The sequence below is a fragment of the Geotrypetes seraphini genome, chromosome 5 (assembly GCF_902459505.1).
Source record: "Geotrypetes seraphini chromosome 5, aGeoSer1.1, whole genome shotgun sequence".
Classification (NCBI taxonomy): domain Eukaryota; kingdom Metazoa; phylum Chordata; class Amphibia; order Gymnophiona; family Dermophiidae; genus Geotrypetes; species Geotrypetes seraphini.
Window position 1 is genome coordinate 243349207 of NC_047088.1, and position 27229 is coordinate 243376435.

At 42.5% G+C, this 27229-nt stretch overlaps 1 protein-coding gene across 1 annotated transcript; it reads right to left on the reverse strand.

The window, feature by feature from the left end:
• Window positions 1-20116: 20116 nt before the first annotated feature.
• Window positions 20117-26230, reverse strand: EN1 (engrailed homeobox 1). Its single transcript, XM_033946423.1, has 2 exons — window positions 25283-26230; window positions 20117-20947 (listed from the first exon to the last, which is right to left on the reverse strand). Exons 1-2 carry the CDS (start codon window positions 25761-25763, stop codon window positions 20631-20633), a joined length of 798 nt encoding a protein of 265 aa, XP_033802314.1. The 5' UTR covers window positions 25764-26230; the 3' UTR covers window positions 20117-20630.
• Between the last annotated feature and the right edge of the window lie 999 nt (window positions 26231-27229).

Sequence of the window (27229 nt, forward strand, 5' to 3'; positions counted from 1 at the left end):
GGGATCAGGCGATACTGGACCTGATACTCACCAACGGAGAAAGTGTCACAGAGGTTTCGGTAGGCGATACGTTGGCCTCCAGTGATAACAACATGGTATAGTTCAACCTCAGGAAAAGTTTCACTAGATCAAACACATCAACAAAGGTCCTCAACTTTAAGGGCACTAGCTTCAAAAGCATGGGAGATTTCGTCCATCGGGCGCTGCAAAACCAAGTCGAAACAGATAATGTAGAGGTAATGTGGACAACTCTGAAATCAACCCTATGCGAAGCAACCAACCGCTATATAAAATCAGTAAGTAAATGGCGAAGAAACAATAAACCTCAGTGGTTCTCTGTGGAGATCTCAGTCCTCAAAAAAAAAGAAGAAAAGAGCATTTATCTCCTGCAAACAATCTGGAAAATGGGAGACTAAGGAAGACTATCTGGCCAAGTCTAAGGCTGTCAAAACAACAGTCAAAGAGGCCAAACTCCGAATGGAAGAGAATCTAGCAAAGAACATTAAGAAAGGTGATAAATCCTTCTTCAGGTATATTAGTGACAGAAAAAAAACACAGATGGGATAGTACGCCTTAGGAAACCAGACAGGAATTATGTAGAATGAGACTCCGATAAAGCCAAACTATTAAATGAATACTTCTGCTCAGTCTTCACCTGCGAGGCGCCGGGATCCGGCCCACAGTTGCACACAAGGGTAAGCTCGGAAGACCCGTTTCGAAATTTCGAGTTTATGCCCAGCAGTGTCTACTATGAGCTATCAAGACTCAAAGTGAACAAAGCCATAGGACCAGATAAACTCACCCCAGGGTGCTTAGGGAGTTGAGTGATTTCCTGGCGGAACCATTATCCGCGCTCTTCAATCTTTCCCTGAGTACAGGAAGAGTCCCGTTGGACTGGAAAATGGCTAACGTCATTCCACTCCACAAAAAGGGATGCAGGATAGAGGCTGAGAATTACAGACTGGTGAGTCTCACATCGATAGTGAGTAAAGTCATGGAAACGCTAATCAAACACAAATTGGATACGATCCTGAACGAGGAGAATCTAAGAGATACCTACCAACATGGAATTACAAAGGGAAGGTCCTGCCAATCCAATCTAATCAGCTTCTTTGACTGGGTAAGAGACTTGGCAGAGACGAGCAGCGAAGCTGGTGGAGGGTGTGGAGAGCCTGGACTGCGGGGAGCGACTTTGGAGACTGGGGTTGTTCTCCCTTGGGAGGGGGGGACTGTGGGGGGATCTGATCGGGACTTCGAGATGCTGAGGGGATTCGACAGAGTGGAGCAGGAGAGACCGTTGTTTGCAGTGTCCGGTGTGGCGCGGACGGGAGGGCGTGGACTGGGGCTGGGGGGGGACGGGTCCAGGACAAATGTCAGGAAGCGAGTGGTGGACACCTGGGGTGCTCTCCCGGAGGAGGTGGTTGCAGAATCCACCGTTCTAGGATTTAAGGGTAAACTAGATGCACATCTCCTTAAGAGTGGCATAGAGTGATACGGGTAAGGGTAAATTAGATGCACATCTCCCTTGAGAAGCATACGGTTATATGGGGACTAAAACTATGCCAGGGTACACCTGGCGGGGGGGCCTCCGCGTGTGCGGATCACCGGACTTGATGACCCAGGGTCTGATCCGGAGATGGCAATTCTTATGTTCTTATGTAACAAGAAAGCTGGATATGGGGGAGTCTCTGGACGTCGTGTATTTGGACTTCAGTAAAGCATTTGATAGCGTCCCACACTGCAGGTTATTGAGCAAGATGAGTTCGATGGGATTAGGTGAAACATTAACTGCTTGGGTTAGGGACTGGCTTGGAGATAGACTTCAGAGGGTGGTGGTGAACGGTACCCTCTCTGAAACGTCGGAGGTGATCAGTGGAGTGCTGCAGGGCTCAGTCTTGGGCCCGATCCTATTTAAAATCTTCGTAAGAGACTTGGCTGAGGGGCTTCGAGGTAAAATTACATTATTCGCCGATCATGCCAAACTATGCAACATAGTAGGCAAAAGCACAGTGCCCGACAGTATGACGCAGGACCTACTTTTACTGGAACATTGGTCAAAAACTTGGCAACTAAGTTTCAATGTCAAAAAATATAAGGTCATGCACCTTGGCAGCAGAAACCCATGCAGAACTTACACCCTAAACGGTGAGACCTTAGCAAGGACTGCAGCAGAACGAGACTAGGGAGTGATCATTAGTGAAGACATGAAGGCTGCCAATCAAGTGGAGAAAGCTTCATCCAAGGCTAGACAAATCATGGGTTGTATCCGTAGAAGTTTCATCAGCCGAAAGCCCGAAGTCATAATGCCGTTGTACAGATCCATAATGAGACCTCATCTGGAATATTGTGTACAATTCTGAAGGCCACATTACCAAAAAGATGTGCTGAGAGTTGAGTCGGTTCAGCGAATGGCCACCAGGATGGTCTCAGGACTCAAGGATCTTCCGTATGAGGAACAACTGGGTAAGTTGCAGCTATACTCATTCGAGGAACGCAGAGAGAGGGGCGACATGATTGAGACGTTCAAATATATCATGGGCCGTATTGAGGTGGAAGAAGATATCTTTTCTCTTATAGGACCCAAGGCAACAAAATCAGGGGTGGGAAATTTCATGGCGACACCAGGAAGTACTTCTTCACCGAAAGAGTGGTTGATCACAGATTTTAAGATAAAATGGGATAGGCATGTGGGATCTCTTCATGGAGGAAGTTAGGGGGTGGGTCATTAGAGTGGGCAGACTTGATGGGCCATGGCCCTTTTCTGCCATCATTTTCTATGTTTCTAACTCCATGAAGTAACCCTAGTGAAGACTGAATAAGTTATAGCTGTAGAGCGGAGTCATTTAGAATATTGTGTGCAATTTTGGAAATCGCATCTTCAAAAAGATATAAAGAGGATGGAGTCAGTCCAGAGGGCTGTTACAAATTGGTTAGTGGCCTTTATCATAAATCTTATGAAGATAATAATAATAATAATAACAGTTTATATATTGCAGGACTGTGAAGTTCTATGCAGTTTACAATGATTAAAAAGATGCTACAAATTGAGTGGAACATACATAGTTAGAGATTAGTGACTAACAGTTTAGGAATCAGATTTAAGGGAGAAATTGTGATGGGAGCGATTCTCCAGATTCGTTACCTAGGTACTTCAAGAACAGGTATATTTTTAGGTGTTTCCTAAATTCGCCATAGTTATTCACGTGTATAATTAGTTTTTCCAGATCTTTGCCCCATACTGCTTGATAAGATAGAAGATGTTGATGGTGTTTCTTAAATTTACATCCTCTAGCCGATAGCATAGGAAAGCCTAGTCGTCCAGCCCAGAGGCAGCTTAAGTCATCTTGGGGGTGGGTTAGGGACCCATAGAGAAGAGGACCCATGCCCATAAGCCCCTGTAATCACTGCATTGATACTTAAACATGTGCACTCCCCTATACACCCCCAAAACCCTTTTTGACTGGCATATAAGTGGCTCCTGCAGCCATAAGGGCTATTGGGGTGGTAGATAAGTGGGTCTAGGGGATTCTGGAGGTGGTTTGGGGGGACTCACCGTCACCTATAAGGGAGCTGTAGTGAGGAGAAGCCTTGGCACCCTTTTTGTGAAGTTAACAGCAGTGTCCTGTAAGGCACCCCACTATTTAGGTGGTATGTCTGGGTGTTGAATCCATCACTTTGCAGACATCTCCCACGTCCAACAGGGCTTGTTCTAGGCGTTTTGGACTTGGACGGAAAGTTGGACGGAAATGTGGTATAAAGATGGACGATTTAGCGGCTTGGACAATCAGATCAGCAGGATGTATAATTAGACGGTTTTCGAAAGTAAAAAAAAGTTAGACGTCTCTTTCGAAAATGTGTCTTGGGCTCTTTTTAACTTTGGACGATTTGCGAGATGGACGTAAACAGACTTAGACGTCCCTTTCGATTATGCTCCTCCACGTGCTTCATGTTGCAGTGGGTGGTCATCTTAGCTAGTATGTGTTCGCAAGTTACAGTCCTTAATTTTCACCCGGTGGTTAGAATTAGAGTATAATCCTGGGATCATCTGACCTGGCATCCTAGCAAGGAGGTCCTTGCTGGATTCCATAACCCCCAACTGGGAATGGTGGGATAGCAAGCAGCAGCCATGAGGCAAATGGCAAGCTACCCAGCTGACATAACATAACATAAGAATTTATTTCTAGACCACCATTACCGTAAAGTTCAAAATGACCATGTGATGCCCTTCTATCACGAGTTGCACTGGCTTCCGGTGGATGCTCGCATTTTGTTTAAGTTGGGTTGTCTTTGTTATAAAGTCGTGTATGGTATTGCTCCGATTTATATAACTGACAGATTCTTTATAGCATCTTATAAACATAGAAGAGGATCCCATGCTTTGTTTCTTTTTCCATCTGTTCAGGGTTGTGAAAGCACGAAATCTTTGGATCATACATTAGCATTCCAGGCTACTTCCTACGATAAAGAATTTCGACCTTTGTTGAGTAGCGCTTGTTCTTACAAGCATTTTAGAACTCAAATGAAAACTTACCTCTTTTTCAAAGTACCTGGTGAATTAATTTATATGTTTTTTATGTCATTTTATTATTAATCTTTTGTTAACTGCGTTGAACGTATGGTTATGTGGTTTATAAGACTAGCTGTGATACATAAATCAACGTGAAGAATATGTTAGTATTAAGAGCTAAGAAATTTAATAAACAAGAAAGTCTTAAGTTGTTTCCTGTGATGAAGGTAAGAAATGGATGATGATGAAAGCCGCTTGAAATCCTTGTCCCATAAAGCAATTTGAAAAATGAGGGTTTTATCATGATATCTTTTGTACCTACGGCCCTTAGATGGAAGAAAACCAAAAAAGGCTTTGGCAATACACGAGCATTGAGTAAAGAATAACAAAACAACTCCTTTAGGTAGGACGGAACCAAACCCATTCATACCTTATAATAGAGACACCCCAATTTAAAAAGAATTTGTGCCTCCACAGGTAACCAATGCGATTCACAATAACAATATGTGATGTGGTCATTATTTTTATGAGTAAATATGTACCTGGAGACACACAAAAAAAATTGACTTTGTCAGAATTAAGCTTTAAACTATATTCTTTCATCCAATCTTCCATCACACTAAATATTTCTTCTATAATATGAGTTATGTTTGAGATGATGGCTGCATAAGGTATGATAATTGTGATATCATCCGCATAGCTAAAAAGTTTTAATCTGAGATTTTCCAGCCTTGTTCCAAGGGAAGAAAGATAGACATTAAAGAGAAGCGGAGAAAGCGGTGACCCCTAGGGTTCTGATAAATTGATTACTAATTCTTTAAGATAGCTTGGATATTGATGGAATATTTACTGACATGGAGCTGTGGCCTGTTAATCTTCAGTTAGTGTGTATATGATATGTCAGTTATTTGTTATATGAAGTTGTCATCCCAACCAACTTCCTACATTCAGAGTTTTATTTTATTTTGCAAAGTGCCAATTTGCGGAATCGTAATACTATGTTTTGATATTGTTTCAGATCATTGATTGAACCATGTTAGTGAAAAGTGTGGAATTTTCAAGTGTGGAACTCCGAGCATTCATGAAGTTCCTATTCCTGTAGAAGAAAACCACAAAGGAAATCCATGAACGACAAATTGAGTGACAAATGCCCATTGTAATCCACTGTGAAGAAGTGGAGATTTCAAGTCCAAAGATGCAGCAAGGTCTCGGAGGCCTCAGATGGTGTCAACTCCTGAAACTGTTTACCATATCCATGAGCTGATGTTGGCAGATCGGTAAATATCATCTAAAGCAATTGCTGAGACGTTACAGATATCCAGGGAACATGTTGAGTGTAAAATCCACGAGCATCTGTGTAGATGTCAACCAAGTGGGTGCCCAAATGTTTGAATGCTGATGAGAAATGACCTCAAGTGGATACTTCCAAGTTGATTTTGCAGCATTTTCAGAGAGCTGGTGCCAACTTTTTGGAACGACTAATTACTGTTGATGAAACATGGTTACACCACTATGATCCTGAGACAAATCAATGGCGACACTCAGGTTCTTCAAGGCCAAGGAAATTCAAGACCCAAAAGTCATCAGGAAAGGTCATGGCCACGGTGTTTTGGAATCAAGAAGGTGACTATCTTCCATGGGGCCAAACAGTGAATGCAGAATACTACTGTAACTTATGACAAATAAAGGAGGCATTGAAAGAAAACAGGAGAGGGAAGCTGGGGAAAGGAGTTTTCTTTTTGCAAGACAAAGCACATGCTCGCAAGGCTGGATGTTTTGATGCAGTTGGGATTTCAGTGCATAGACCATCCACCCTACATCTTGCTCTATCTGACTAATTTCTGTTTCCAAACCTTTTTGAGTAATTTGAAGGTGATTGTAGCAGCGGACCAGTGACCAGACATCAGACTATTTTTTTGGAAGGGTTACAGAAACGTCAGACATGATGTGCCAAGTGTGTTGAACTTAGGGGTGAATATGTGGAATAACTTGTAAGTTTTATGGCTCCATATCATTCCCTTCTTGGTTGGGCTGAGAACTTTCCAGCACCCCTATTCTGTAAATTGATACATTTATGGGGAATTGGTATTAATTGTAAATGGAATTAGCATTACCTGATTGTTGAAAGCTATAGGGCTATTTTCTTTGTCATGTGCCATCGACTCATGCTCGTGTCTTAGCAACTTGATGAATTGCAGATCTAAAAAGAAATTGGTTTTGTGCTTGTCCGGAAAGGTCCTCCAGCGTCATCCCCATGGTTGTTTTCAACGTGTCCAGCCATCTGATTGCAGGTTGCCCACTTCGCCTGGCTCCTTCGACCTTCCCGTAGGGTTAGGGGACAATAATGTTATAGGTGGTATGAGGGGGCAGTTGACACCTGGAGGAGAAGCCAATGCCACTCTCCACCCTGAGGTTGTGAGTTTGATTCCCACTGCAGCTCCTTGTTACTCTGGGCAAGTCACTTAATACTAGAGAATGACACGGGGACCGTTTACCGCAGTAAACCGTGGTCACTGCAGTAAATATGCAGTAATGGGGACATTTGCAACTGGTTTACCGCAGGAATGAGTTCAAGACCTTTCACCGCCCCATGGAAGAGGTGAAAAGTCTTGCTCCTGTGGTAAAAAAAATTGCACCCATGTCAGACCCAGCTCCTTTTGGGCATATTTTACCTTCATGATCCAGCCATGCCACGATGAAGACAGAAGGAACCCAAAACCAAAGCCTGAGACCAATGTGATTTGAAGAATAAAATTACCAGAAAACAAAAGTAGAAAAAAAGTTTTGTGATTAGAATATTTCAGATTTGAAATATGTATCCTGCTAGAGCTGATATTCAACATAACTGTGAACTGCAAAGCCCAGGCTGTGCTTCTTTAGCTTCCAGCTGGCTTAGGGCTCTCTCTCTGACCAGGGGGCAGTTGCCCTAGTTTCTTTCCCCTAACACTATTCCTGCTATGTGTGACTGAAGTATTCTGTTAGCTTGATTTTTCTAAGTAGCATTCTGTAGTAATTTGGTTTGTTCAGTTTTCACAATAGTGGAGGGGATATTTGATAAGGGAGGGGGGAGACAGGGGTTTGGTTGATCCTTGCTCTGTATTATTTGTGTTTATAAAATGACAATTGTACAGAATAGTCTCTTTTTATACTTTAATAAAATAAGTTCAGTATAAAATCATAAGTATTCGAGGCTTGAGTGGGTGGGATCTGACAGTTTATAGGGTGGGGACAGGGACCGAGCTTGCGGGGCGTGGACGGGGCAGGGATGGGGACGAGCTCAGGGGGACAGGGTGGGAACGGTAATAAATTTTTTCCCCGTGTTATTCTCTACTTAAAACTTCATTGCCCCGGGGACAGAATATGTACCTGTCTAAAATATGTAAACTATTTTGATTGTGTAACCACACAGAGAAAGCAGTATATCAAGTCAGTCGCGTAGTAAGGGTGAGTGGCATCCAGGTCTGTGGCGTCCCTCTCCGCCCCCCTTCCCTTTCCCCATACCGTTTTAAACTTCTCCAGCGTGAGCGGCATGCTGCCCACGTAGGTGTCGGCTCCCTTTGCCGTCACTTCCTAGGTGCGGGTCCCGGAAGTGACATCAGAGAGAGCGCTAAAAAGGTGCAGATGAAGGAAATGGGCGTGCACAGCAAGGAGAGGAATGGGCAGGGGAGTAAGCGAGCGAGCGGGGGGACGGAGAAGAGGAGGGGTGCCGCCATACCCTTAGGAAGACTGCACCTGGGGCGAACCACACCCCCCTTACTATGTCACTATATCAGGTCCCATCCCCTTTAGAGCTCGCTCCATATTAAAGGGCTGATGCAGTAACAGGCACTTGGTTTCGCACACATGTGCAAAGCCCCAGGTCGACAGTGCACGGCACATTTAAATCCATGTGAATGAAGCTATTCGCTGTATTGTGCAGATACAGAGAAGTCTGCGGAACCCAAGTTTGAGCGTATCCAGGGTAGGTGTTAAATATGTTGGAGCCAAGGGCGGAAATTGGAAGAGAGACCAAGGCCTACCAGCAGGATGTGTTGCTTCCAGTTTTGGGCAGGCTTGGAACCCTTTCTGGTGTGGGGGGGGGACCAGAGCAAATGCGCTATTTACACCCCCCTAACACCAGGCCTGAATGCAACACCGGAGCTTTAATTCAATTCTAAGAGGGAGTTAAAAGCTAACTCATTCTTTTGTAGTCAGTATTAATGAGGATTTCAGGTTTATTTCTTCCCGTTACTGTGAGCATAAGAACCAGCAGCTTTTTCCTGACTTGCCTGAGAAGCATGATTAAAAAAAAAAGAGAGAGAGAGAGATGGCGGAAGGGAGATGTGCTGAAGAAAGAGTCAGGTGCTGGACTGTTGACAAGTGGGTATCAGCACTCAGATAACATGTGTATACATCCATGCACATGCCGAAATGCATTCTGGGCCTGATTCTTTATACAGCGCCCCAAAAAATCAGCACCATCTAGAACAGCACTTAAGTCTGATTCTATAAAAAGCTTATAGAATCACACTGTATATATGGCACCTAGGTTAATATTAATATTAGACCCCAGTATGTATCAAGTTAGGATAAAACCTTGTATCTTGTAACCCTTCTGAGCTCTTTGGGGGAAAAATGGGATAGAAAATGAATTCAATAAATAAATAGATCGGCGGCGCCTAGTAACATCTAAAATTTACACAGAACTTAGGGGTCCTTTTACTAAGGCGCGCTAGTGCGTCTTAGCGTGCGCTAAACGCTAACATGTGGCAACACGTCCATAGGCTATAATGGACATGTTAGCATTTAGCGTGCACTAATTTTTAGCGCACGCTAAGGCGCACTGGCGTGCCTTAGTAAAAGGACCCCTTAATTTTTTTAAATTAAGCTTAACAGGCCTTTTAATTGAAAATGCCATTACAACTCAATTTTTTAAAAAAACATTGAAATACCATTAAAGTTCCACGTAAATTTCAGCTAGGCGTCGCTAGACACTTGGCGGCGTCTAAACCTAGGTGCCTAGCCATGCTTAGCAATACCTAACTAAAAAGTAGACGTAGCTAGGGGCAGTCAGTGAAATGCTGTTTGGTTGGGGGGGGGCCCAGGAGCTCTGTCCTAGCCCTAGCGGAATCCTGCGGCACAGCCCGTTACCAGTTCCTGACTCCACCCCCTGCCCCTGGAAGTAGAACGATGGGATCTGGGGCACGCCTGCTTGTTGACGCTGCGTGGCGGCTGCCCCGAAGATTTAAAGTACAATGCCGGGAAATGGACAGGCGAGCAGACACCAACCAGCAACCAACCGCCAATTATGGGGAAGGCCATGGCCTCCCCGTTCCAACACCTATGCCCAGGGGCATAGTATTGGCATGGTTGGAGTTAGGCATCACTAGGCACCAATATTGTAGGACAGAAAACCCTGAAGACGTCTACGAGGGGCCGCTGAAAAGTGCTCAGTCCAAGCAACAAAGTTAGGGCAGTCTCCCTCAAGGGCTGTACACTTAGTCCAGCGATTTTCCACTTTTTTCGCTCTGTATTTTTCCGATGGAATGAAACATATTAACATAGTAGATGACGGCAGATAAAGACCCGAATGGTCCATCCAGTCTGCCCAACCCGACCCAATCCAAATTTTTTCCTCTTAGCTATTTCAGGGCAAGAATCCAAAGCTCTACCCAGCACTGTGCCCAGGTTCCATCTGCCAAAATCTCCGTCAAAACATACTCCTGCCCATCTTCACCCTCCCAGCCATTGAAGCCCTCCCCAGACCCTCCTCCCCCAAAAGGCCATATACAGACACAGACTGTGCAAGTCTGCCCAGTCCTGGCCTTAGTTCAATACTTAATATTATTTTCTGATTCTAGATCCTCTGTGTTCATCCCACGCTTAATCACTGGACTATACATATGGCCCTCGATGGAGACTGCCCCAGCTTTGTTGATTGGGCTGAGAGTTTTTCAGCGGCCCCTCATACATTGTAGGCATTTAGCGACGCATAGCTCAAATTTAGATACCTCTAAGCGCCATTCTATAAATGGCGCCTAGATTTGATTGATGTTTCCAAGTTTATTAATATATTTGATAAATCGCTTATTAGAATTACTAAGCGATGTACAAAGTCAAACTATAATATAGTAAAAAGAGACAAACAATTTAACAATACATTTTCATAAAATACAAACATGAGTCGGGAGGAAAAGAGTAAAAGTTACAATTTTCAATTTATGGTAGAAAAATGGAAAAAACAAGAGGGTAGGGGTAGTTAAACCACAGCATGATTTAAAATCTCACAAAAAAAAAAAATTTAAATATTAAAAGCATCTTTAAATTTTAAAAGTTTAAGATTTTAAAAGTTTTTTGAAAATTGTGACGTCTTTTTCGTTTCTAATATATTGTGGAAGGGCGTTCCACCATTGGGGTCCCATCACAGAGAATATGTCAGATCTTCTTGTTCCAATAATTTTTAGAGAGGGGACTGTAAGGAGATTATGACCAGATGAACGGAGTGAGCGTTGATTATTGTGTGGTATTAATAATCTAGATATAAATTGAGGTTCGTTGAAGGCTAGAGTTTTAAAGATAAGCAGCATTACTTTAAAAGTGATTCTATGATCTATTGGAAGCCAATGGGCATCTATTAACAGAGGTGAAACATGGTCGTATTTCCTAGCGTTGTATATTAATTTAATAGCAGTGTTCTGTATCAGCTGAAGTCTCCTTTTTTCTTTCTGTGTAATGTGTGGTAGAAGCCATTTTTTCTAGGCACTATTTATAGAATCTGGTCCTTACCACCAATGCATGTCATAACTTTTCAGTGCACCCATTTAGGCCAAGGAAAACCAGGCCTAAATACCTGCACCTAAGTTGTGCGCAGACTGGATGCATTCTGCATCCGTACGCTTAACTTTTAAGAGTGCCCATAATCTACCCATGCTTCTCCCCTGGCCGTGTCCCCTTTTTCAGATTCGCGCACTTTTGCTTACATGCACCACTTTATGGAATGCATCTACCAAGTCGTACGCATAACTTCTAATTAGTGTCAATTAGCATTAATTATGAGGCATTAATTGTCAATTAATTAGCACCAGTCTTGTTAAATGATTAAGTTGTGTGCGCAAATTAGCTCTGTGCACTGATTTGTGTGCACAACGTATGGCGCTATATACAAAATTTGGGGGGCTGTGGATTGTCTTTTATGCACAGTATAACATTCCATACCAACAGCAAGGCAGCAAAAATCACAAGGTTCTGAGAGTGGTAACTCAACAGCGAAAAACACTGAGAATATAAATACAACTTGAAAAGTCTTCTAATAATAATAAATTCATGTGATAGGGTGCCCTCAGTGTGTAGGATCAACGATGGGAGAAATTCTCCACAAGGTAGAGGTAACCATACCCCCAACGGCACACCATCATTGGGCACCGCTTGTGTGCCTTAAATCAAAAGGTGTATCAAAAACAGTGAATACCTAAATAGACACCAGTGTAATCGCTGATGGAAACCACTCTGGGAACCCCCCAGCCAACTCCCCAAACAATAATAGTAGACTTAGCTTTTAAATTGTCTTCATGAGTCAAACAGCAAGGAAGGGAGGACGGTGGAAATTATCCCCCTGATACAAGGGAGCGATACCAGGTTCGACATTCCAGCATATGCATGGATGTATGACCTTGCACTCTGATGAGTACTGACACAATATTTTGTACAGAAGACCTAGAGGCCACTTGTGATATCACCTAAAATGTTATCACCCTGAGTGGTCCAAATAGACACTATAACATAACATATAATATATAGTGTTTTAGCCCATTACATTAACGGGTGCTAGAGTAGATGTCTGTCTGGGTTTTTTTTTAATTTGTCTCTCTCCTTGGACGCTGTCTGTCTGTCATTCTTTCTATCTGTGTCTCTCCCTGGCCCCCTGTCTATCTATCTTTATTTCTAACTCTATCCTCTTCCCTCAATCCTGCATGTGCCCTTTTTTCTTTCTCCTCTCCACTTCCTTCCAACGTCTGCTCCCCCTGTCCCCCACATTTCCATTCAGTGTCTGTCTCCCTCTCTCTACCCCTTCCATCTACTGTTCACCCTCTGTCTTGCCCCTTCCATTCACTGCTCTCTTTTCTCTTTCCATCCAGTGTCCGCCCTCTCTCTCTCTCTGTTCCATATGGCATCTCCTCCTTCCTTTCCCCCTTTCTTTTCCCTTGGTCTGGCAAACCTTCCCTCCATGCCCTGCCATGTCTTCTTCCCTCCAAGCCATTCTCTCCCCCTCTGCTCCCTTTCCTCCTTGAACTTCATCGGGCAGCAGCAGCATTCACAATTCATTGCTTTTGCCGGCTTCAGGTCTTCCTCTTTGGCGGATCCTTAGGCAGGACCCGCCAGAGAGGAAGGCCTGAAGCCGGCAACAGCAGCGAATTATAAACGCTGCTGCTGCCTGAAGCACCCGAGGCAGACGCTTCTCTACCCTCCCAGCCCAACCCTCGGTGACTCTATTATGTCTCCATCCCATGCGACATGACCTTAACAAACCTCCCTCCAGCGTTGGCAGCCGCAGCATGCTAAACAGGCTGTTTCGCAGCTTTCTCCTGCAGTTGAGTCCCTCTGTCGCGTCACTAATGACGTCACCAGCAGGAGACTCACCGGCAGGAGAAAGCCGCGAAGCAGCCTGTTTAGCGTGCTGCGGCTGCCAACACTGGAGGGAGGTTTGTGCCAGTATGTGGCTGTGAGTTCGGGCGATTTCGGGCCTCCTACGACCCCCGTCTTTGTAGAGCAGGGAATCCAGCGCTGGCGGCGAGTCCTGCCGGCGAGTGTAGGTAGGTGTAAGGCTGGGGACTCGCGCATGCGCACTCCTGCGGCCACAGACCTATGGATCATGGAAGCACGCAGATAGGATTTTATTATATAGGATACCACTCAATATAGGAGGTGCATCAACAGTGTTCTATTCCATAGAATAACTGCTGTCTATTCAGGAAAAAGGCCTCAGAATTGGAGCCTACGCATAGTCTTATCAAAGACTGAACAATCAGCGTATTTTTTTCTGCTCCATGCTCCAATCATTGGCCAAAAAAACTGAAATTTATATTACTTCTTAGTACTTTAATTATTCTTACTTTTTTCTTTTTTATATTTTTTTATATATATTTTTAAATATTTTATATAGCTTAAACCATACTTTAAAATACCATCTATCATTTAAGGTCACCAAAGATGCATTGCTCCCTTAGTTTGAAAAATAATTGACAGTTAATCACTTATCTCAGTCAAATTGTTCAGTATTTTTCCATTGTTTGTTTGTTATATGCTGTTGCTTTATAATGCCTGTATAATGCCGACGCGGCCAGCGTTTCGCGGTTTTATTTTTTATCCACTGCTTCAGCGCCAATATCAAAGCATCAAGACATTTTCCTGCTACCGACTGCCACACACTCAAAGCCGTCACCAGCGTTAACATGCAGTATGACATCAGGTTTGCGCATACATTATTGTGCACTGAATCAAATTGTTTCTGTAGGTGTATTAATTCATGTTGAAAAACCGCTACTGCAGACCACATTAAAATGCTTTATATGCATTTGAATGAGATCATGAATTGCCCTACAACTATGCTAAAAAAAAAAATTTTTTAATAAGTTTCTCATGCGCATTTAGCACGGGAAACTTTTCACCAAGTCTGGAGCAGTGTAGAAGGCTTGAGAGGAGAGGTGTTTAGTGGTACCCCTTCTCTCCCTCCAACCCAATCATCCTGCTCTGGACTGCTTCCTGAATAGATCCCAGACTCCATCTCTTTCACCAACCTGACCCCCCCTCCCTTCCTCTAATATATATTTAAAAAATATCCTGGTGGTCTAATGGCACCCCTACAGACCCATAGTTTTAATCCCCCCTGACCCTCCGTTCTGAGGCCCTGCTCAATGCATCCCAGGATGCACCACCCGGGGGTGGAGCACCAGCATATTGAAGATGATGGCATCCAGAAGCACAAGTGGGTGGGCATTGTTCCTGCCTCATATGAGATATGGGGATGGGCTTTCACTAGACCATAAGGACTGGGGGGTTTCTCGACCACCAGGGCATTTTTGTGCACCTAGGCAGGAGAGGATGGGAGGGGGGTTGGGGGGTCACTTGATCACCATGGCATTTTTTTAATGTTTGGAGATAGGGGTCAGGTATGTAGGGTGAGTGGTGCTAGACACTAGGGATATATTCGAGAGGGAGCAGGAAGAGGGGTCAGTTTTTGGGGTATGAGACCCATGCATGCCTTGTTAACTTTCATGTCAGTGCCTGACCCAATCACTGCTCACTGATAGGAAAGTTGGCATTTAGGACTGAGCACCAGCTTACTACTGTGATTTAAATGCAGCATTACTTTGAGCATGCCGAGGCAATTTTCCCATGCTAGTTTCATGGTAGAGTGAAGAATACCATGAAGCTTTGAGCATTGCATGTGATTTGCTCACAGCATTGGGGAGCAAAATTTTTGCATCAGACTTGTTTTAGGAGGCCATGAACTGAACTTTACCGCCTGACTATAACCTAAGGTAACTGTATTGACCCCTCTGAGAAGATAGAGAAAAATATTCAAATACGTCCAAGAAAAGTGTAACTGGCTAATGTCGTGTGAAATTTGTAGGGCTGGCTGGATTATTCTTTAGTCTCCACATTTACCTGCTATTAAGTGGGGCCAAATTAGATTTTTTTTTTCACCCATATGCACGAAAAATGTTGGAGTTATCATTAGACAATGCTGCCTTGGGTGAGGTGGGGGGGCTAGGAAAGGGATTTTACTATCCCACGTTAACAAGGAAGGAATGCTCAAGAGCTATTTTAAAATTACAACGTTCCAAAGGAGAGAAATGTTTCTTCATTTCAAATGGACTAACGTCGCAACCACACTACTTTACTTAAAAGGAAGGACCACTAGAATGTAAGCATGCCCTTTAAATGCATCCAAACCAATTTTCCCCTGCTTTGAGATTTTTCTGCCTTCGATTATAAAAAAAAAAAAGAATGCTCAGTTAAATATATTTTATCAACAAATCATTGTTTGCAAAGCATTTCATTATGCTGGGTTACACAGACCACAGTTTAGTGTGAGATGTGCAGGTTTTAGAGCATTGTTCTCAAACCTGCGGCCCGGGGGCCACATGTAGCCCACCAGGTACTACTTTGAGGCCCTCGGTATGTTTATCCTAATCACAAAAGTAAAATAAAAGAATTTCTTGATATGTCTCTTTAGCTATAAATGACAATATTATTATTAAGACTTAGCCAAAAGGAAAGATTTATAAACTATAAAGAGTTTTTACCTCATGCAAAATTGTCATTTCTTTAATAAGACATTAACTAATTTTTCTGAGGCCCTCCAAATACCTACAAATCCAAAATGTGGCCCTGCAAAGGGTTTGAGCTGGAGACCACTATTTTTGCCCATAGCTAAATAATTATCAGCATCTTCCAGTAACTTTTTTAATCATACCCCCCCCACGTACCTTTAAAAATCCCTCCCTCCCTTCTCGTGCTAGATTTTTAAGAAAAAATGGGATAAGCATGTGGGATCACTTCAAGGAAGAACATAGGGGGGAGGGTCATTAGAGTGGACAGACTTGTTGGGTCAGTGGCCCGTTTCTGCCGTCATATTCTATGTTTCTATGTTTAGTAGTACTTATTGGGGTGGTCATCCAGTGAGTTCTTTACTCCAGGAAATATTAGATAGGGTTTAAATCGTTAGATCTTGTGAAATACTATAATTGTAAGTTCTATTGCTCTGAGAGGTTTTCCACGCCTCCAAAAACAGGGTCCCAGAAAGTCATGTATTGGTTATATTGGTTCCTAGAACTGGTTCTTTTTTTTCTCTCTCTCTCTCTCTCTCAGCATCTGTATGTCTCTCAGTTTGCTGGCAATTTCCAGTTCTTAAGCTAAAGCAATGTTGACTGCTTGCAGCAGCTATACTAGGATTGACAGCAAGGTTTAAGTTTTAACTAGAAGTTGGGGTTTACAAACGTCACTTATCCTGTCTTTAATCGGCGTGTCTCCTGTCTAGTCGTCCTTTCTGCGTTCACTGATTGTTTGGGTTGCTTTCTCATTCACTGTATGATTATATGAATTGTATGATTTTTTTTTTTTTTAATATGGTACTAACCTCTATGCTGAATTAGTGTAGGTCATAATGAACCTTCACAGGGGACCTTGGCATTTACTTTTCCCCAGCTCCTGTCAAACTTTGGAATCTCAAAGTGGGGGGTGGTATCCCACTCCCCTCCCCTTCCTGCTCCTAACAATACCTGTAACTAGGTAACTCTGATGACCAACCATAGAAATACTACTACCAGGGCATACCGAAATAACTGAAAAGTTTGAATGGGCCAGTGATCTTTATCTGTGATGTTGACCATGCTACTAGGAATTAGGCTATTTAGTTTCCTAGACTTAATATTTTTTCAAAACTTGAATTTTACAAAATGTTACCAGTCTATCTCAGGGCAGTTTTATTTGACTTCCTACTTGCCAATTCTTTTGGTTCATCTCTCCCTTCCTGACGGTTAAACCCCTTGAGCTGGAGGCTTGGCCATGTCAACACTAGTTATGTAAGTGGTTAATTTTCATACATGCAACTGAATCTGCATAACTTTGTGAAAACATTGCTTAAAGACCTGTACCCAGCCCACAGGGATTGCATTAGGGTTAGAACTAGATGCTGGGCACTATAAAACTTGCCTTATTCACAGTGCTTGGAGTTTGTACAAATGGTTTGTTTTGTTTTGGGGTTGTTGTTGTTGTTTTTTGTATTTCTGCCTTACATGGATTAGTTTGGTTTATATAGTGACAGGAAAGTAAACATGTGTGAGTAAGTGGATTGGTTTGATTGTATATCTTGGCCGACTATAGTCACTTGAAAGGAGGGGGGTCTGTTTTCTATTCTTGTACACTTGAAATTCCTGCTTGATTACATGAAATGTTTGAGCTGAATAAATGGAGGCAGAGATAAACTGAGAGGTATTTTTGCATATTGTTATTTTTGCATATTGTTAATGTAAGGAAATTCTTCTTTACAGAGAAGGTGGTGGATGCCTGGAATGCGCTACCGAGGGAGGTGGTAGAGAGGAAAACAGTGACAGAGTTCAAAAAAGCGTGGGATAAACACAGAGGATCTCAAATCAGAAAATAATGGTATATATTGAAGAACTAAGGCCAGTACTGGGCAGACTTGCACAATCTGTGTCCATTTATGGCCATTTGGTTGAGGATGGGCTAGGATGGTTTAGATGGGCTGGAGTGAGCTTTGACGGAGACTTCAGTAGACGGAACCTACCGGGCAGAGCTTTGGATTCTGGCCCAGAAAGAACTAAGAAGAAGGAAAATTTAAATTGAATCAGTAATTTAAAGAGAGGGTAAGGTTGGGCAGACTGGATGGACCATTTAGGTCTTTATCTGCTGTCATTTACTATGTAACTAAGATCTTTCAATTATTTTGCATTAGATACACTGTCTATTTCATCTGGCTCATGTGTGAAATTAGAAATTGATTGTTTTAAAAAAAAAAAATCAAGGCCAGTATTTCTGATTTAGGTTTTTAATAGATTATTATTATTATTCGCTGGAGGGAATGCTATTGGTAGGAGTTGGTACTCTGATGCAATCAGAGAAAATGTTTGAACTCTAGATGGCGCTATACATTCCTCTCAAGTCTTTTCTTTCCACTCAACTGCAGTAAAAGGGATCCATCTGTAATCATGTAATAGCAATTCATAAAAGGTAGACTTATTCTTAATAACGCAATAGGATACATTAAAAGGCAGATAAAATAAAACTTTAAAACTCAGAAAGCCTAATGCGCAGAAGCTAGGAAAAGTAAACAGTGCAAATTCATGGGGTGAATCATATTTTTATACAGCACTGTGCCATAAAATGTGTCTTTTCCCAGTCCTATTGACCAGTAACCAGGCAGTTTTCATACAATTCAGCAAAATTTATTCTTGCCTACAAGCCACTGCAGTCCGCCCATCCTCAGATTAAGAGAACTGTAATGTTGGAATGCAACTCCAAGAGGTATTACATGGGAGAGCACTGCTTTAAATTCAAAAACTGTGGCTGCGCAGTGTTACCTCAATTTTAATTGGAGTAATCCAGAAGCAAAGAAGTGCCCAGTGCTGAACTGTGCAATTACCAAAGAACTGTCAAAACACATTAGCCCCAGGACCTGCAAATCTGACATGGTACGTTTGGGTGTTGCATGAGCTGTTGCTTCGAAACCTGGGCTACTTCGATGTTCCCTGTGGGCACTGGGGTGCCATCTTAAGAGCTAAAACCTTTCCCCAGTGACTGTATGAAGGTATACAAGTCAGTTTATTCTCTTCTACGGTAGCCTGAGCATGGAAAAGTAAAAAAGTAAGCAAAAATTTTAAATTTTCTTTGCCCCCTCCCTTTGTAAGCTCTCCTGAAGACCGGCTGACGTTGTTTAACTAGATTCTCCACTCCAAACCTGGATGGCTGTAGGTATTCTTAAGAATCATGATTTCAAAGTGCATTTAGAATCCAGTTTGATTATAAGGCCTAGTGAAAGCGCATTGTTTAATGTCTTAATATTAGACTGGTTGCCAGCTCTCCATATGGAGAAAAAAAAAAAAAAAGTCCCTGTCATCCAAAGAATTCCAAAGCCCAATGCGAGTCCTGCCGATTCTGCTCTCTCAAAACGTTTTTCCTGCACACACCCAAACTGAAAGCATTGCACAAGAAATAAAATTGTTTCAGCGTAAGGAACCGATTACATCTTCGGTCAATATTCTATAGTCCTCCCCGCCGCTCACTCCAATATCGATGGCCCTCTGTTTTTATACGGCCTGACCAGATGTTTTAGAATTCATAATTTGCCTGTGATATACTTTTGCGAGCTGTCCCTGATTTTGTACACCAATAGCCCCAATTTCACGGACAAAACACGCAATAAGGAAAGAAAATTCAACGAGACAGATTGCATGCGAGTCATACTTTAGCCCCAAAAACACAATAAATAAAATGCCTGCACAAAGATATGGCACATTACAATGCCTTTTTTTTTTTTTTTAATGAGGCCTATAGGTAGCAGATGTAATTATAGAATGACTATTAAGTATTTTAGACTGAAATCAATGAATGAAAACTAATACTGCAAAGCTTCTAGAGACACAGCCCTGCCTCCTGTGGTTGAGTTTCCTTAAAATGAAATGGTCGGTTCCCGAAATTCCCACTTCTGTGCCCTGATTTTATAATCTCAGATGATATTCTGAACTATTTGCCGTACAATTGCATGTTTACATATTTATTTTAAAAAAGATCCAGCAATCCTAGGTAAGCCAGATAGATGTTCTTCATGAAAACATTGAGGCGCTGCCACAGGAGAGCCTAACGTAAGCGTTTTGGTTCGTCTCTCCCACAATCATGGCAGCCTTTCAACAGAAAGGCTACAGCGTTCTCGATGGAGCATCCGCGTTCTCTCCCCTAGCCTGGCCCTCCAAAGTCCAAAAACGTGAGTGAATGTAGAGGTGGAGAGGGTTGAAAGCAAGAAGGCCGTGGCCTTTGCCAAAAAAAAAAAAAAAAAAATAGCCTTCAAGTTATGGTTTTAGTAGCCCAAGGAAAACAACTACAACCAGTCTGTATCCTGAACACAGTTTACACTTTATTTCAGACTACAGATCTCTGAACATAATAAAATCTTTGGCTTGGAGCGACGGGTTCAGTATCGCAGTCTGGAAAAAGATTCTGAACAAGTCAGATGAGAGAGAGAGAGAGAAAAAAAAAAAGAGAGAGGACAGAAAGTTCACACAAACAATCAAGAGACATTTACTAAAACAAATGATCAACAACATTCAAATTTTTTTTAAAAAAAGATAAAATTTCCAGCAAATGGAGATCGCTAGACACATCTCTTACCTGAAATTAAATATATACAAGGTCATATGATGTTTGGCTATATAGAAGATATTTGTAAGAGTTCATAATTGTCTTAAAAGTCCATATAGCATGGATAAACATAGATCTTAATTAAATAGCACCTCTGTCCCTTTATATATAGTTTTGTTCCTTTCTTTCATTATTCCTCATTTTCTTCTTCTTTCCCGGTGAATCGATCGTATGCGAGTGGGGCGTAATAAGTCGGGCATGAAATGTATCACTCGCTCTCCTCTTTGTCCTGTACGGTTGTGGTGGAATGGTTGTAGAGTCCCTGGGCCATAAGATGGAGGGCTAAGCCGTTCTTGATGCCCGTTGCTTTCTTAATCTTGGCTCTCTTGTTCTGGAACCAGATTTTGATTTGAGATTCGTTCAGACTGAGTTCCTGGGCCAGAGTCTGCCTCCTCTGCTCCGTGATGTAGCGGTTGGCCTGAAATTCAGCTTTAAGTCTCTGCAGTTGCTCGGCCGTGAACGCTGTCCTGGGCCTCTTGTCCTCTTTCTCGTTTTTCTTCTTTTTAAGTTTCCTGGTGCGTGGACCTGGGCAAGCAGAAGCAAAGATGACAAAATATCAGCCACTGGAAACACAGAGCGGTTAATCATATCAAAGGATTTTTTTTTTTTTTTTTAATGATTATTCACAGTATGCAAAGCCGCCATCCTAAAAATCCTTTCATGTTATAGGGGCTGCAGTATTGCTGGAAAGAGATGGATTCCATAATTTAATTTTCTTCGCACTTTAATTAACATCGAAATGAGAAAAGAAGGACAGATTTAGAAACGCACCCCTCCCAATACCACTACTATGGGGTCCAGTGACATTTCTCTGGGCCTTGCTTACTGCAGTCAAAGTTATTTCTTTTATTACTCTGTTAACAGCAATTCAGCTTAACAAACTAAAAAAATAAATTAAAAAAAAGATTCTTATGAAAAAAAAAAAAAAATTTAAGATAGGCAAAGTTATATTTAATCTTCATACTGACTCAGAGGAAACCCATCTCTTTGTACAAAGAAGCATTCCATTACTTTTTTTTTTTTTTTTGCTTCAGTATTAAAGTTAAGATTATTTAAACTAGCTGCAAATACAGATGATTAATTCATGCATTTGATTTTGCAACTGAAAAAATATATCCTTCAGTTATTTTAGCCTTAAAAGATATCTGCGACTGTAAACTTCAACAAAAATTCACCTTAAAAGCAAAAAAAAACAACAACACAAAACAACAAACTGTATAAAATATACGTGGATAACTCCAGCTTAATTATAACTAAAGTTAAACAATCCAATTCTGTTTCTAGGGATTTAATTTGAAATTATGCACAACATGAGAAAAGTTTGTTTACAGATTTTTTGTTGCAGTAAAACTGCACAAAAGCTAACAACAATTATATCATCCTAAAACTCCAGCCTGAAATTCGAATTCTGTAATCTGGTAGGGCGGGATACTTATCATTAAAAAAAACAACAAAAAACCCAGAACTAGGACGAAATAAAATGTTAACTATATTCAGTCTGCTATGAAATAGACAGAGACAGAAATGTGTGTGTGGGGGGGGAGGAAATCTGTGGAAACGCTGATGGGTCTCCCTTCTAAATCCATGGGCAAAGTCAAATGAATGAGACGGAAAAATGCCTTTCTATTGTCAGCCCATAAAAAAGTCATGAATCGCTTTATTTTTAATCAATTCACCAAATGCAATAATATTGAGGTATGCACACAGTGTTGTAGTCCAATATTGGGGTAGGGGGGAATCTTTAAAAAAAAAAAAAAAGAAATACAAAAGCATACACACAGGAAAGATATGAACAGCTGTTGTTTGGATGTGCAGTTTTACTTAAGAGAAAGAGACTAACAAATCTACAAACTTTCTGATTTAAAAATAAAATAAAGGATTCATTTGAGGGGGAAACCTCCCCGAAAATCAGAAATCAGAAAATGCAATACTATCAATAGACCTCTGTCAGGCAATTATTTGTACATATACAGGTAAAAATAAAAATAAATGAAATATCGACAAGTGTTTGCTTTCTATATGGTGTGACTTAAATACGTTTTCCCCCTACCCTTATTTTGTAATAGGAGGAGATAAGCGATCATTTGATTTGCTCAATGATCTGTTCTACTGGAAATTAAAAATTATGGTAAGCAACGCATGTCGGTTGTATTTATTACGAGGAGGTGCAGAAAAGTTCTCAGCCCAACCAAGAAGAGAATGAAGTGGGTATTGAAACAATGTCAAAAAAAAATCATAGAATTTCGTTTCTGCAAATTGGCACTTAACGAACTTTAAAAAACCAACACTCTTCAGCACTCAGAATTTAGGAATTGTTGGGCTAAGAACCTTTCAGCACCCCCTGTGTACAGACAGTTTCGCTATTTTCATCAGTGTCGAATTTATATAGGCTTACGATACTACATTTAAAGAATACTAAAACTGTTAAAAAAGAAATCCAAGAGCTCCTCAGATTTTCAGACATTATCGTTGTATTGTTGGAATATGTAGCAGGTCGCAAGAAAGCTTAAAATTAAACTGTTTAGCATTTCTTTAAAGCTTGACCATAAATAATCAGACTCGGTCCCGTTTGCAGTTAGGCCTTTAAAGCGTATGAAACATCAAACTTTGCTGCCCCACTTCATTTTCAAGACACAGTAAATCTTAGCTACAAAAATACATCCGTTCACTTAAATAAATTAACAGAACCTAGAAGCAAATTATGCTACCTTAGAATTCAGGTGGTTTTTTTTTAATATTTGCATCTGAAATCAGTAAACAGAGTTGAGGCTTCTTGACATGCCACTATGATATAAATCTGCAATATTTGGCAATATCAAAATAAAGGAAAAACGGCAAAAAAATGTGATATAAATAAAGGCAAATTTATTGAGTATTTTAGTTGTCTTCCAGGCTGCTAGACCTAGCAAAACATTGGGAGCACAGATGGGGTCTGGATGAAGGTTTCCTGCCACACAGGCCTCCCTGCAAATCTTAGGCCTGAATATTTTCTGATTGCAAATGGGTGATTCGTCAGTTCCTGCTACAATGCTTTGTGCATCCCTGGTTAATCGTTTCTCTTAAGCTTGAACATAAAAATGGTTTATTTAAAATAAAAAAATTTTTTAAAAAAATCTTCAAACGATATAAAGTCATTAACTGAAATCTGGTAGGGGAGGACGAAGTCTACGTTTCTTCATCGAGTCTAAAAACTAGAGATTTTAGTAAAAAAAAAGGATTCCCGTTCCCCCATTCATAATCCTACAGTTTCTGGCGGAGGCTATGCAGACACCGTGACCAGAGAAACACTTAACCGGACTTTTCACTTGGCGATCACGGCTAGCGTTGTTTCCCTTTGGTTTCTGTCGGGTCTGTTTTTTAAACAAAAGTAGTGCCCCACAAAAACCGGAATGTCAATTTAAACTTTGCCTGTGCGACGAGAAAAGACGGAGAACCGGGCTACGGGGCAGCTACATATAACCATTTCCCCCCCCCCCCCCTGTTCGGCCGAAATCTAGAAAGCGACTTTTGTGAAATGGTTTGCCTGACAGCTCAATCAGACAATCAATCAGTTTAGTCAATCAAAGTAGCTTTTCTTAGATTCGAGTAGCTTAAGTGTCAATAGCAGTGATATCTGGATGGCCGGGACTGATAGCAGCAAATTGATCGTTTTCACTTTTTAAAAAAAAGATAATAGCGACCCGTCAAGTGGCAGCTCCGTCTCTTCCGTCAATGTGTGTTTGTGTGTGTGTTTGTTTGTGTGCATGCATGTGCAACTCGTCCACGTCATATAACTGTGTCCGATCACACTGTTTCTCCCAAGCATCAAATCAAGAAGTCCACACTGCAGCTACTTTTAGCATCCCTCACTACAGCACTAAAAAAATTTTAAAAAACACTGTGAATTTAAATTGCTATACACAAATGTTTCCCTTGAGAATGTCATGCTTGGGGGGGGGAGTGAAAACCCTTTCACTGATAGTCTGATAGCACTATGTGAGTTTTCTAGAACTGCTGTCAATGTTCCTTTGTTTGAGTCAACTGATCGTTTTTGCTTGCTCAACCGAAAGCATGTCCGGATATGCGTGTGGGGTAAAAAATCGTTTGAGGGGGGGGGGAGGGAAACAAAACTGCGACAAAAGTTTATGAATGTGAGGAACGGGGTTCTTTTGACCCACTTTAAGGCAACGCATACTTAAGCCGAAATTTCTGCGAACAAATTTTGCACGGCCTTTCGCATTAGGTGTGTGTGTGGGGGGGGGGGGAGGGAATAGTAATACGACAGGGTTTACGATGGGTTTTGGGCCTATCTATGTTCCGGGGTCTTCTTATGAACGATTACGCTATGTTTTGTCTGCTTTCTTCAATGCCTTCGATGGCGTTTGAATCGTCTCGACCAATAAATCCAGAAGTTGCGCCACAGCTAGTTTGTGATTTTGCAAACATCACAAATCCAGCTTCTCGGACCCCCCCCCCCCCTCTCCCTGGAACATATAAAATCAGGTAGGACCTTTGATGAATTGGGAGGAAGAGGGCGACGAGGAATGAGTACTGGGAACAGAGAGTGGTTAAAGCTACAGCCTCAACACCCTGGGGTTGTGGGTTCAAACCCATGCTGCGCCTTGTGACCCTGGGCCAGTCACTTAACCCCCCACCCCGTCCCAGGTACATTAGATAGATTGTGAGCCCACCGGGACAGACAGGGAAAAATGCTCGAGTACCTGGATAAAGTCATCTAATCCCGGGAATAAGAATTGTGAAGCGTGCAATCCCAGATTGAAGCCTTGTCCCATTCTCTGCAAACCTAGGAAGTATGAAAATGGCCTGGAAACATGTTAAACGTCTAATTGGGAACAGATGGAAGCGGGTGCATGCACTTACCAGAAGATGGTCTGTCTGAATACCTAGTGCAGTAAACCCAGGCAGGCCATACCAGAGGATTATCGGACTTGCCAGCAGATCCTCCATTATTGGGGCCCACGAGCAGGATGGCCGAGTTGGGGCTCTCTCCGTATTTGGCCGCCGCCGCCGCGCTCCCTTCCGAGGCCTTGGAGGCGGGGGGCGCGGCGGTGGAGCTGTCACTGTTACTGTCCGAGTCCGGGCAGAGGGAGGCGGGCTCGGCCGGCCTGCGGATCCGCGGGTTCACGTTCTCCCTACCTGAGGTCTGGCCCCTCTCCCGGGAGCCCTGCTGCAGCAGCAGCTCCTTCTTGCAGCCAAAGTCCGGTCTCAGGATGTTGTCGATGAAGAAGTTGGTGGTTCGGTGGGGCGGCGCCGGCGGGGAGGGCGCCGGGGCGGGGGTGCCGGCTACCCGCTCCCCGCCGCTGGAGTCCCGGGGAGCCCGCTCCGCCGCCGGCTCTTCCATGATCGCGCTCCCCCCACCGCCTCCCGGTGGGGTGCCGGGCGGGGAGCGATGCCGCTGCCTTCGGCCACTGGTCGAAGAATCTCCAAGAGAGCCAGGCTTAGTTGAGAGAACTTGGCTTAAGAAGGGAGGACTGGAGCAAAAAAAAAAAAAAAGAACCTCACATGCGCGGGTTCGAACCCGAAGAATCAGCAAAAGCCAAGAATCAACAGCTAAGTCAACCTATACAATAACAGTAATATTAAATAGCCGGACTTTTTTTTTTTTTTTTTAATTATTTTACAGAGAATGAAGCCGCCCCTGGGCCACCCGGCAGAGCCGATCCCCCGCTCCCTTCAGCCGTCATCGGGATCGGTGTCCGGTTCCAGCGGCCGGCCTCTCCTCCCACTCTCTGACACCTCGGGCTCCGCCAACTCTCCCCGCGCCTCTCACCATCCCGCACACTTTTTTCACTCCCAACCGGAAGCACGTGAGCCTGCCGCACGTGTGGCCGGCCAATGGCCGGCCGGGGGAGCGCTCCGGCGTCCGTGACGTCGACCAATGGGAAGCCCGGGATCCCAGGACCGATTAAAGAACGCAGGGCTGCTATAAAAATATGAGGGAGCCCAGGTTTGCTGTGGTCCCTGTGTGCGCGACGTTTAAGGCGGTTCAGGACTAGAGCAGCGGACGTGTTGCAAATTAGAAAGGGGGAGGGGAGGCTGGCAGATTAAAATAATAAAACCAGACACCTTATGGGCTCAAATGAATTAGGAAGAGCTTTTCACTTTTCTTTCTAGAGTTGCAACAGACACTTGCTTATGCGTGTAGGTATCAACCCCTCAAATGTCTTGGGTTGCATTACGCACTTTTATCTTCCAAAGGTGGAATTGTGAGTAACTTAAGTCACTGTCGCAAGATGTTTCTTGCTTTAAGGTTCTGTTCTTGGGGCTTAGTTTTGGACCGCTTTGGAGATGATTTTCCAAGCACACGTTGAGCAGATAATGCAGTGGCCATGACAACCAAAGTCGTGGATGAATATTAATTTGCTGGAAATAAATGAACACATCAAGATTTTCATGGGTTTCTAAACTGCAGAGGGGTCGAAGAAATTATACTTTCTAGTGCTCCTTCGTGTTGTAAAAGTTGGTGAAGTCGCTCAAAATGCTAGATTCCTATGCAGGGATTAAAATAAGATGCTTTTTCTATAATGTATTAAAGGTAAACTATATTTGATAGCATTTTCTGTTTTATTTTTTTTTTTAGTCTGAGTTTATGTCTAAAATATAGCGGATCATAAAGAATCACAAAACATGTTGCATGTAAACAGTTAGTCATGTATTACAAATTCTACTCCCCCCCCCCAAAAAAAAAAAAAAAAAAAACAACCCCATACATATATAGACATACATCGTGTTGCTGTCTTGGTATTTGAACAAAACTCTCTTAATTTGAATATTTTGATTTTGTAATGTTGAATAACTGTTTTCCTT

What these genes read in the sequence shown, in the direction of transcription:
- EN1 (XM_033946423.1), bottom strand. Translation starts at nt 25,763, where the DNA reads ATGGAAGAGCCGGCGGCGGAGCGGGCTCCCCGGGACTCCAGCGGCGGG. An exon ending in TTCAGACAGACCATCTTCTG is followed by an intron (nt 20,948 to 25,282) that starts GTAAGTGCATGC and finishes CTGCTTGCCCAG; the next exon opens with GTCCACGCACCAGGAAACTT.